The sequence below is a fragment of the Parasteatoda tepidariorum genome, chromosome 10 (assembly GCF_043381705.1).
Source record: "Parasteatoda tepidariorum isolate YZ-2023 chromosome 10, CAS_Ptep_4.0, whole genome shotgun sequence".
Lineage (NCBI taxonomy): Eukaryota > Metazoa > Arthropoda > Arachnida > Araneae > Theridiidae > Parasteatoda > Parasteatoda tepidariorum.
Genome location: NC_092213.1, coordinates 47,746,900 through 47,759,269, shown reverse-complemented (window position 1 = coordinate 47,759,269; position 12,370 = coordinate 47,746,900). Strand labels below are relative to the sequence as shown.

Genomic DNA, 12,370 nt, shown 5'->3' with positions numbered 1-12,370 from the left:
TTATTCGTTATAGAAAACAAAATTGTTTTGCACCTTATTGTGTAGGTTTTCTTTTTTACTAAAAAAAACTCATCTAAAAATAATATTTTAATGGAACATTTATTATTATTTATTCTTTAATAAAACAATAATCGAAAATATTGGATTTTTATTACGTAAAATTATTTTTCATCACGTTAAGCTACATAATATCAAATTTCAAATTCTAATATAAGTTGATTTTAATAGATATTAAAATATTCGAACCATTCGTAACGTAAAGTATTCGAAAACTATTTACCATTTCACTTATATTTTCAAACTGAATAAAAAATCTCAAGAAACTGAAACGATAAGATATATCTTTTGATTAAAATCTCTATACGCTTAAAAAATATGCATGTTTGAAAGAACAGTCAACATGCTTCAAACGATCAAAAATAATACCGGAAATCGTAAAAGTGTTGCATATTGTTATATTGTTGGATTCTGCACATTGTAAATTTAATTTCAACTAAGCCAAAATTATTTACACCCCAGTCACAACAGCTCATCTTGATACCTTGGAATCTTGTTTTATTCATATGAATGCTGATTCCCTTGCTAACGACATTAGCTCCTTACAAACTCTCGATAGCGAGTGGAAATGCATTTTACCCAGCATTTGCCATTTCGGTCACTTTTTTTTTCTTTTGTTCTGTTTAACATTTTTTCTCTCTCGGATTCTGTGGTTTTTCTAGTTTTGTTTCGCATTTTCTTTTTTCTTTTTTCACTGGAAACTTTAAGTTTTAAATTTCTAATCACTTTTGTTTGTTCTCGTACACGCCTGGCAAGTCTTGAAAAGGGGTGCCTATTTTCGAGCTTTTGGAACGTGTAAACTGTTACTTCAAGTTCGTACATTTTTGAAGCAAATGTAATTTTTAAACAAGTATTTTTCAAACTATGTCACAAAAATTGCGTACTTCATTCTAAAAGAAATAAGATAGTCCTAAAATATTTCAAGCATTCAGTTAATTAGTAAAAATATTCATTAAATAACTTTCTGATGAACAAATGTGAACCTCACTTTACAACTGGGAGCAAAAGCTTTATCTGCACAATTTTTTTTTCAAAAATATGGGGAAACTATAAGGATAAAAAAAAGAAATATAAATAAAGATTCAAATTTTTTATCATTTTTCGTGCACATTTTTCGCGTTCGACCTTTCTTAGTTTATCTTTCTTCGTATGATAGCGGGTACCCATAAGAATTTATTGTGAGAATCTGTTGAAAAAAATATTTCATAAAGATTGCCCTGTATACTTATAGCCACTGCTAAAAAAATTAGCCGCCACTGTTTGTATTGATGGTAAAGCATGAAGTTGTATGCCAGCAATGTTATTATATTAGCAATAATAGTAAACGTCTATAAATTTATTTAGATCCCTGTGGATAGGTTCCAAAATAATATAATTTAACCAAATAAATTGAATATGCAAGTTGTTCCACAATAGCCACCGTTTATATGTATTTTAAAAATCTTTATCTGAACTCAAGTAAAAAAAAAATACATACATCAGAGATCGAAAATTTTGATGTTTTTATTTATGTTCTCTACAAATTTGATTCGATAGATTCTGATATCATTATTGCTTTTTCGTCTCTTAAATATGAATTTGCGATTTCTAATGTGATTACGTTATTACTTTTCGACTTTATTCTAAAGACTTATTCTATATTAAAGGCAGATTTTACAAAACACTTTGTATTTTTACACTGTGAAAAGAAGTATGTTTAAAACTACAAAAATAGGTAAAATTTAAATTTTTTCTGGCTGTATTGGAACACAAAAAATCTTGATAATTTTTACATAAGCACTTCGGTAATGATTTTGGTAAAACTAACAGTAAAATATAACGTATTAAATTATTTAATAATATTTAATTTCCAGTAGCTTCTGTTTTTTAAGCCTAATTTGAAATCATATTAACATGCTCTCTGTAGAATGCGTATGTGGATTTTGAAAATAAATTTTATTTTAACAATTTGTGTGTATGCATCTTAAGCAAAGATTTCTTTCTCTTGAGTGTTTCGTTATCGTAGCTGCAATTTGTCATTGTATCGCAAAAAATAACTTTGCTCACACTTTTGTGCATTATATCTTAATCATATATTAAATTTTAGTATTACTGGACATCGAAAATGGGGACAACTACTTTACATCTAAGTTAATTAAAATTAACATTCCTGCTGTTTCCCACACATTTTTAGGCGTAAAATTGTTGTCATTATTTTTGGTGTTACGAAGCACTAAATTTTTTTACAGCGCAATTAAATACCCGTAATTAACGTCATCGTGGGTAAATTGCAGCATTTGTTGATTCAGAAGCCAATCAAATTCGACACCAGGGCTAAAGAGATTGGAAGGGCTAGTTCACTCCGCTCTTAGAGCTGAAGCTACGATTTCCCTCCTCATGACGTCACTGTGTCCACAGATCTCGGAGATCGCGAGCAAAGATATGATAACTTCGCATCTTTCTCTTTGTAAAAATAACTTAGACTTTTTCTGGTTATTAACCTTCAATACGTAATTAACACATTATTTCTGTTCATAAACATAGTTCAAAAAAAAAACTTTCTTGGTTATTATATTAAAAAAAATACCATTTTAAACTTATAAAAATGTTTTGCTAGTTGGTGAAAATGACACGATAAATACTGACACGATAGTTCAGTTTTAACTTTAACTATTAAGAAAAATGAAGGCATATATCGACACTTTTTTTATCTACATACTCATTTATAACGATAAGTTAAGTTAAATTTAGAATCCCTGATTTCAAAATATGTCGTTAATAGCAATTTGTTCATACTTAATCATTAGGAAACATCAACCTTAAACGCTAATTACTGAAACAAAATAATAATTTAGATTCATGATGAAATTAGAAATTTTACAATTGTTTATAGACATTTAAATTTATGATGATATAATTTATAGATATTTAAATTGAAGAGAATATAATTTTTAAAAAAAATCATAAATATTTAGAATAACTACATTAAAAAATATGTTATGAAATTAGGAGAATTTCAACTATATACTATATATTTTATTTATACTTTTTACTTACATTTTAATTTTCTTTGACTTTATCTATTTTTTAATTCTTTTCACCTGCCTTTCTTTATGAAGTAACGAGGCGGTTTCTATTTAGATAATGAATTTTTATAAAAGTTCTTTACGACAGAATAAACGTATTGCTGTTTTATATTAACTGTGTCATTTCGGAATCCATTCTTTACATAGTTGTTCATTTACTTTAGGGAACACGCGAAAAATTATACTTTTTCCTTTTGTTTTTATATCAGAATTTTTGCAAGTTGCAATCGCGCAAACTGGCATTTCGATAATAGTTTTAAATTCTTGTAAATTCACTGCAAAAACTGAGGAAAGTCATTATAGAAAATAACAAATGTCTTAGAATATCTCGCAAAAAGAAATGATCCAATATTAGTTAGAGCTAGTAAGGCCAAACGCTCCGTTCTTGAAGTAAAAGTGCGAGCTTTGCGCCAAAGTGACGTCACTAGAGTGACGTCGGAGGATCGGCGCGGCGAGAGATACTTCAAAGGAGTGAACCAGCCCTTCTATTCTCTTTAGCCCTGATTCGACACACACGTGTCAATGTATAGGGAAAAAAAGACTTTGCTAACTCTTTTGTGCATCATATCTTAATGATATTTCAAATTTTACAGTTACTGGATACCGAAAATGGAGACAACTACTTTACATCAAAAGTAATTAAAATTAACATTCCTGTTGTTTCCCCATACAATTTTTGACTTAAAATTGTTGCCATCATTTTTGGTGTTAAGAGACATTAAAATTTCTGGCAGTGCAATTGAATATCTCCAATTGACGTCATCGTGGGTAAATTGTAGCATTTGTCGATTCAGAAGCCAATCAAATTCGACACACACGCGTTAATGTATCGGGAAAAAACTTTGCTAACTCTTTTGTGCATCATATCTTAATGATATTATAAATTTTAGCGTTACTGTGGACACCGAAAATGGAGATAACTACTTTACATCAAAAGTAATTTATATTAACATCCCTGTTGCTTCTCCATACAATTTTTAACTTAAAATTGTTGCCATCATTTTTGGTGTTAAGAGACATTAAAATTTCCGGCAGTGCAATTGAATATCTCCAGTTGACGTCATCGTGGGTAAATTGTAGGATTTGTCGATTCAGAAACCAATCAAATTCAACACGCACGTGTGACGTCGCTGACAGGTATCCAATTAAGTCTGATTTTATTCACATGGTAAGACATAATAACTTCACTTCTTCGCGCGTTGCAAGCATCCAGTTACCCCATAGATTACAAACTGGAAATATTCATTGTTGTAGTATTACTTATAAGTATCTATTTCAAAAAAGAAAGTTATAAATACATTCTTAAAGAATGATCCGTTATGCTCATTACCTTTTATACTTAAAATAATTATCCACCATCACGCATATGCAATAATTTTCTCATAGTTCTCTTTCCTGTTAGAAGGTGGAAATTAAATGGTCCGTTTGGCGTCAGTATTTTTGTTTGAATTATTTATTTTAGATTCTTGAAAGCAGAGAGGAGGAATGGCGTTATTTTTGGCTGCCTTCGAGTCAAAATCTTCTCTGGAGTGTTAAAGAATTTATGGATATTTTTATTATGTCTTGAAAATGACTGTTGAAGACTTGGCACTCAGTTCATAGAATCAAAATTCCACACTTGTTTGAAGGACAGACGAAATGAATATATGTGAATTTCTGGAGAGAAAAAGTTATAACAATAATAATAATAATAATGATTATAATAATAGTAATAATAATAATAAAACTAATAGTCGTAATAATAGTAATAATAATAATAAAACTAATAGTCATAATAATAGTAATAATAATAATAAAACTAATAGTCATAATAATAGCAAAAGAAAATAATGGTCATAAAAACAATAATAAAAAAAATTCCATTGTATATATCGTTTCAAAAAATTATAATGAAATAAAGGATGAAAAAAAGAATTTACTACTAACTAATTCTGTTTTTTAATATTTACATAAAGTAATATTGTTTTTTAAATTTTTTTTTATTCTGATTCTTCATGCTCTGATTTTTCAGATCATTATTTTTATGTGTACACAAATACTTATTGGTCTAATTATGTACACAAATAATAATCAAAAAGCATGTAACTTTTTTCTATTAAATAATAATAATAAAACCAATAGTCATAATAAAAACAATGAAATTAATAATCATAATAATAACAATGAAATTAGTAGTCATAATAATAATAATAATAAAAAATCCATTATAACTATTCCTTCCACAACAAATAAAATGTATATATCGTTTTAAAAAATTATATTGAAATAAAGGATGAAAAAAAGAATTTCCGATTAACTAATTCTGTTTTCTTATATTTACATGAAGTAATATTGTTATATAATTTGTTTTTACTCTGAATTTTCATGTTCCGATTTTTCAGATTATTATTCTTATTTGTACACAAATAATTATTGGTATAATTATGTACACAAGTAATAATCAAAAAGCATGTAACTTTTTTCTATTAAATAAAATGCATTTTGTTTTAAAAAATTATATTGAAATTAAGAATGAAAAAAGGATTTTTGATTTACTAATTAATTTGCTTATTTAATATGAATATATAATTTTATATGTATAAAAATTAACATGCATCAAAATTCAGGTCTTATAATTAAACAATTTTTCATCATAAATTAATTAAAATCACTATTTCTCTTACTGTTTTAAAGATTACAAAAAGAGATTGTTCTAATAATTTAGGGTAATATTATAATTTTAAATATAACTGTTCTGAAATACACACTTTTAATATTAAAGGGAAAAATGTTTGCATATTTATATGATATTTAAAATGCACTATTAGTTTTAACTTCATTATCAAAATTTTATTCCAAATTTGGAATGGTAGAATTAAAATTAAGTTAATATCAGAAATTGATAAATAAGCTCTTCACATTTGCAATTGCTATTTTATCAATGAAATGTTATTAATTATTGATATAATTTTAATATAATGTTTTATGATGATTATTGAACTTTTGTTTGAAATTTATAAAGCTGGAATTCAAACAACTCAAACTTGTTACTGTCTTTAGTGTTCCTAGAGTTTAGTATATATATGAAAGTATGATATGAAACCAATTGAATTACGCATCAAAGTTAATCTCAGGTTAAAGTTCTAGTCACCAGCAAATTTTTTCATTTTAATACTTGCAAGGCACGTTATCGCTTATAAATAATGGGTATTCGTTTATGCCTCGATTCAGAAGCCAATCAAGATCGACATATATACACGTGACGTGGCTTATAGGTATTCAATTAAATCTGGTACGAAAATTGATTCAGCGTGATAATAAACCAACCTAATTGATGTGGGATTAACCCATCAAGCACAACCGCATGATTGGGCACAACTATGTGATTTAAATCACATGATTAGGCCTTATCACGTATTCTTTTTCTCAAGTTGCAAGTATCTAATTAGTTTAAGTTTTAAAATAAATATTTGGATTTTTTCTCGTTGAAGTTGCTATTATTTATGATTTGATAAATCACGTAGTTTTATTCTTTTTCCAGGGCTATAGAACATTACCCTTAATAGCACCTGGGCCTAAAACAAGGCATGATATACCAATGGGTTCATATTTAAGGCACGTGCATGACCCAAATTGGAAAGGAAGGTCTACTATTCAACCTACTACCGTAAGTAAAACAATTTAAAGCAAATAAATCCTTTAAATTAATGCTAAAAAAGAGAATGTTGATTTCAAATGATTTCGTCCTTAAATTTAGTTTTACAAACCAATTAAAATTTAAAATTATGAACGTAATTAATATGTCTTAAAAATTCATAGGTTATGTGATAAATATTCAACTGAGAAGCAACGTCCAATATGTTGGACGACATTTGATATGGTTTTGTCACTGAAAAAATAATATTTTTAGATTTTTTTTTGTTTTTGCATGCATTTTAAGGGTTAAAGAAACAATTGGATTTACCCTCTTCTGATCGAAGTTTTTGATTACAATTAAAAATTAGTAGAAAGGCAGGAAATTTAATTCAAGTTGAATTTCGGATAATTTTATGACATATAAATATCTTATTATTCGAGCCTAGTGGATCTTGTTTCTTGACCAAAATGCAAGACAATACACAATAAAAAAATATCCCACACTATGCAAAAAATGCTGTAAATGCTGTATGTATAAAAAATAACTGAGGGAAGTTAATTAAATTTAATTAGTTGAATTTCTTTTTAAAATGAAAAATTTCATCACATTTTTAAATTTAATTTCTTCTGAACAAAAATAAAAATGATTGCAATTATTTAAAACTAGGTCTATCTCAAGAACTATTAAACATTTTTTCTCTTACATCTAGTGGATTAGTTTTAATAATTGATGGAGTGTATTGAAAAAAATAAAGTAGATTTTTTTGTAGTACACACAAATGTCTTATTATTTGAGTCCAGAGGACTTTGTTTCATGACCAAAATGCGAAGAAATACGCTAGAAAATTACGTTACGCATGAAAAAAAATGCTGCATATTTAAAATTATAATTTCTTTTGTAATAAAAAATAACTGAGAAAATTTAATTAAATTGAATTAATTGAATTTCGCTTTGAAAATTTTATTGCATTAGTGAATACAATTTTTTTTAAAGCAAAAATCGAGTATTTTTGCCATTATTTGAAGCTAGTGGATTTCAGGTGGCTATTAAGCATTTTCTCTTGCATCTAGTTGATTGGTTTCCAAAAATCATTAGAGTTTTTTTAAAAAGAAAAATATAATATTTCATTGTTTAATGAATTATGGATTATGATGAATTTTGTGAGATTTTGAATTTACTGGATAGATTAGTTAGTATCTTATCTCTTTTTTTTTCAGCCAAAATTCGGGCTTCTTCCTACACCAACGTATTCTTCCATAGGCCATTACAGTAGACGACCACAAGCACCAACTCCTCACCCAGGAGCTCTTAATTTCGAACGCAATCTTAACGAATCTGCTCAGCTTGTCCACCACCAATATAATTCTCCAATGTTCCTCTATTCTCAGAAAAATATCGATGAAACGATCAAAGATCAGACTGGCGTAGCACCTGCGTGAGTTTTTCCTATTTGTAGTTTCAAACAATACCAATTATTATATTCACCGAAGAGCCATTACATTATGAACACCCTGCTAATAACATGTAGGAACACCTTTAGCCCTCAAAACTGCTAGCACCCGCCGTGGCATTGATTCCACAAGGTGCTGATAGGTAGTCTGAGGTATCTGGTACCAAGCGCTCAACAACTGGTCCTGCGATTCCCTCACATTACGTGGCAGCACGAATTTGGTTTTCCAAGTGGGACCACAAATCCTCTATTGGATTAAGGTCAGGTGAATTTGGGGACCAAGACATGACTTGAAAGTCACTGGAATGTTCCTCGACGATTCGACCCTTATGACATGGTGCATTATCCTGTTGGTAAACACCATCCCCCGCAGGAAGAACTGTAGCCATGAATGGGTGAACCTGGTCTGCAACTATGCTCAAGTAGTAGCTTACAGACGTGAGGGATTGTTCTATGAGGATTATGGGATTATGTGCCTCATGAAAACATTGTTCCTGGGCGAGAAACCATGAGAACCTGGGCGAGCCCATTGTTATAGATGAAGGGTGGTCATAATGTAATGGCTCTTCGATGCATGTACGAAAATCCTCTGGAAAATGCAGCAAAAAAATCACGTTTTGCAATGTAAAAGAATAAAAAGTAAAAGCATTATTAGAGGCTAAAATCGTTCTTCTAAATCCTGGATTGGAGCCGGTTTACCTGACGGAGGTTGATTCTTCAATCCAATCGTATTTTAAGGTTGAAAAACTAGTTGGAGAAATTACAAATCGAATTTCGCACATCAAAATTTTTTCTTCATTGATTAATTAGCATGTCTTAGGCGACGCACTGAAACTACGAATATTGTGACTAAGTATGAAAAATCCAAATCATTAAACTAAGTTGCTTAAATTGTAACTTTTTTCACAATGCATATCAGTAACTATTTGTAAAATTTACAGACTGATTAATACTTTTATAAACCAGGATGCTAAAATATATTTTTCCTTAATTGATATGCTTTTTTTCTAATCTTCTTTTTTTTTTCTATATATACGAATATCGTGACAAAGTATGAAAAATCCCGATCATTCGCAAAGAGCTATTTTGAGTATAACTGTTTTTAACTATGCATTTCACTAACTGTTTTTGAAAATTGCAAACGAATTAATATTTTCACAGACCAGGATGTTCAAATACAATTTTCCTTCACTTATATGTCAATAATTTCTACTGGTCTTTTGTGTTACTATATCTTTTTTAATAAATAAAAATAATCTTAAATTGTCTAAAAATCTATATGTATAGAACAGCTTTTAAAATATTTCTTTAAATTCTTATATGAACATCGGAATTCTGCAGTGCTCGGTGAATTATTGTTGAATAGAGTACACAGCGAGAAGAAATATCCATAACCGAGGTGAAATTTTAACTGTACCGTTAAACAAGCATTTCATCGAAAAAGAATTTCCCGCAGTGGACTAATCGTGAAGACGTGATTCCAAGTAGACAATGGAATCAAGCATCACCGTCAGCGGTCAGTGAGCATGTGGGTGGCAACTTTCATTTGTCAGCGAATGGTCCAAGGGCACGTGATATTGGTCCTCGTTAAATTGTTCTTCCGCAAAGTGATCGATTTTGCACGCAAGTTTTCTGACCACTAAAGCGGAAGAGCCATACCCTCTAAAGAGGATCATAATTGTATTTATTCGGATCATTTTCAAAGATGTTTCTCAAATCATGTCTAATAGCCCATTGCGTAACTTTAGTCAGACGTAAAGAAAGTACTACTATTATAAAAATAAAATGTTAAGTTCCAATTTTTTTTCAATTTTTTTTTTTAGATATAAGTTTTAATGAATACCAATCTAAGTCCGTATCGCAATAATCCTGCATAACATGAAAAATGTCCTTTAGATGAAAATATGTGTTTCTTGTATATATTTGAAAATAAATATTCCGTAAGTATTTTTTTTTCTTCCAAATTAACGACTTAGCGTATTTCAAGAGTGCGGAATAACAACTTACAGGTAAGGGAAAAGTACTCTCCTAGACCATCGCCAATTTGGTCACAATTTTTGTTGGTTAGCGTCATTTCTGGCGACAAAAGTTTTATTTACCTTATTAAACATTCGAGACTTCAAAAGCATTAAGTAGCGAAATATTTGTGATAATCACAAGAAACTTGGTGAATTTTTTTCCACAAAAACTTTTTTTTGTATGGATAAAGCATTTTTTGTTTATGGTAAATAACATAACTTCATTAAAAAAAACAGGAAAAAAATGCCGAAATTTCATTCACAGGAAATTAAATTAAATGATTATAATGAAAGCAAAACTATCATACTTGCTGTTTATTTTTAAAGACGTTTTATTTTAATAAAATTAGCATTGATATTTTGTTGTATTTCTGAATTTAGAAAACCGCCACGACTAGCTGTAAACAATGCAATCCCAGCTAACCAGTCCGGGCCTTTATCTCCTGGAACACCCGGAACTCTGGCTCCCGCTAGACCTGGAACCAAATTAGCCAACATTGTGGACATAACGTTATCACCAACGTTCCAGATGATTCATGAAGAAGAAAAAAGATCTGCTAGTCCTTTGCCAGAAGTGAGAACTCCTACCTTGCCTCGTCGAGGACCGGGCCCTCAGCCTACTGGCCCAAGGCCCTTTGAACAAGATAGGAATAATGCTTTTGGAAGTCCTAAGGAAATAATCCACCAATCTGGAAGCTTTAAGACGCTGATGTCTGCTATGTATGCGCATCCGCCTGCTGCAGTTGAAACGGCATGATTCTTTTTCCTCTTTTGAGATGTTTTTGTTGTTTTTATTCATACACATGTTGTGCCTTATGCTTCTTTGAAACTTGAATCAATAAATATGGCAGTGTATATTGAAGTTGTTGCTTATTTGTGGAGATGTCACGCTGTAATTCAATTATGTACTGGATGTATGTACGTAAAAATTATCCAAAGATATTTCCTAAATTTTACTTACAAAAAAAAGTAGTATAATTAAAAATATACAGTAGTAAGCTCAATTACCAACTATGATGTATATTTTTAGAATCTATGTAAACGAAAGTTTTAAAAAATATACAACACTAAAACTAAACTCAGCGGCGCGATAGCCCATAGAGGGCCAAGGACTACTGTGCCCAGCTCAGTTTTCTTGACCTTGGGCTCTGGGGTGCAGAAGCAGACGTATATACAACACTATAGGTTATAAATTATAGTTTAAGAGGAGAAAAAACGAAAATTCTGTTGCAATCTACCAACTCAATAGAACAGACTGTTGGATAAAAACATGAAAACCAGTTTGATTGCCAGATGAAACTTGCAGCTCTCCGGTGGGGCAGTCGGTTAAGGTATCGCTCACATCGCTGGTTGGAGAGCTGGGAGTAGTGGGCTCAATTCTGACCAACTAAATCCGCGTATACGCGGCAAGATGCACTTTAAATCTGAAAGTGGATGTGTAGAAGTCTAGAGAGAGGGGTAAAAGCTCAGGTCTTGTCCGCGTGACCTAACCATTGCCAAAATTACGTAGCATTCCTACCATGGCCGTTAAAAACCAAGAGCTCTAAAATGGGGCTAGGTGCTTAGCCATGGTTGGGTAATTTGATGAAACTTGAATGTGTTTCCAACAATAGCAGTTTAAATCTTTTGTTTTCATCCAGCGTTTTCAACAGATTTTGCTATTTTCAGTTACAGCCTTTACAACAGTAATCTATTAATGCTTATGATTTTATTTTAGCTTCCGTTTAGTTTGCTAATCCTTACGTATATATTTTTTTCTACTTCATTTTTGGTAATGTTTCTAAAAATACGTTTTAAGGAAATACGTATAAGTAAAACACCTCCCTTTCTCCAGTATCTTTGAAAAGAACATTAAAGAATTCATTAAAATATTCCAGAATAAAATTTATTTCAAACAATTATATTAATTTTAAATATGTAGAACTGTATGTAGTTAAATTTTATTACTCCTCTCATTCGACACATACAAGAAGAGAAAAGGCCTTCGCACGGTTTACCATAATCGAGAAATTTGATATTTTAGTAGTCCGGAAGTAGTGACAACTTTCTTAGTTTCCTCCACTGCGTAGTTTAGTAATTCAAAAGTTGTGATCTTTCTTAACTATTCCCACGACGCAGTTATGTTCGTTATGAGTAAAGCTAACATAATGATGAAGAATTTGCA

The 12,370-nt window shown here is 30.2% G+C and overlaps 1 protein-coding gene across 1 annotated transcript in view; it reads left to right on the top strand.

Moving 5' to 3' along the window:
* The window catches only part of LOC107444519 (synaptopodin 2-like protein), a 31,688-nt gene extending 20,620 nt beyond the window's left edge, over window positions 1-11,068 (top strand). Inside the window, exons 4-6 of the mRNA XM_043045131.2 lie at window positions 6,643-6,768; window positions 7,956-8,173; window positions 10,588-11,068. Of these exons, the coding sequence (XP_042901065.1) occupies window positions 6,643-6,768; window positions 7,956-8,173; window positions 10,588-10,963 (720 nt within the window). The 3' untranslated portion in view covers window positions 10,964-11,068. The remainder of the gene's footprint in view (window positions 1-6,642; window positions 6,769-7,955; window positions 8,174-10,587) is intronic.
* Window positions 11,069-12,370: the final 1,302 nt, after the last annotated feature.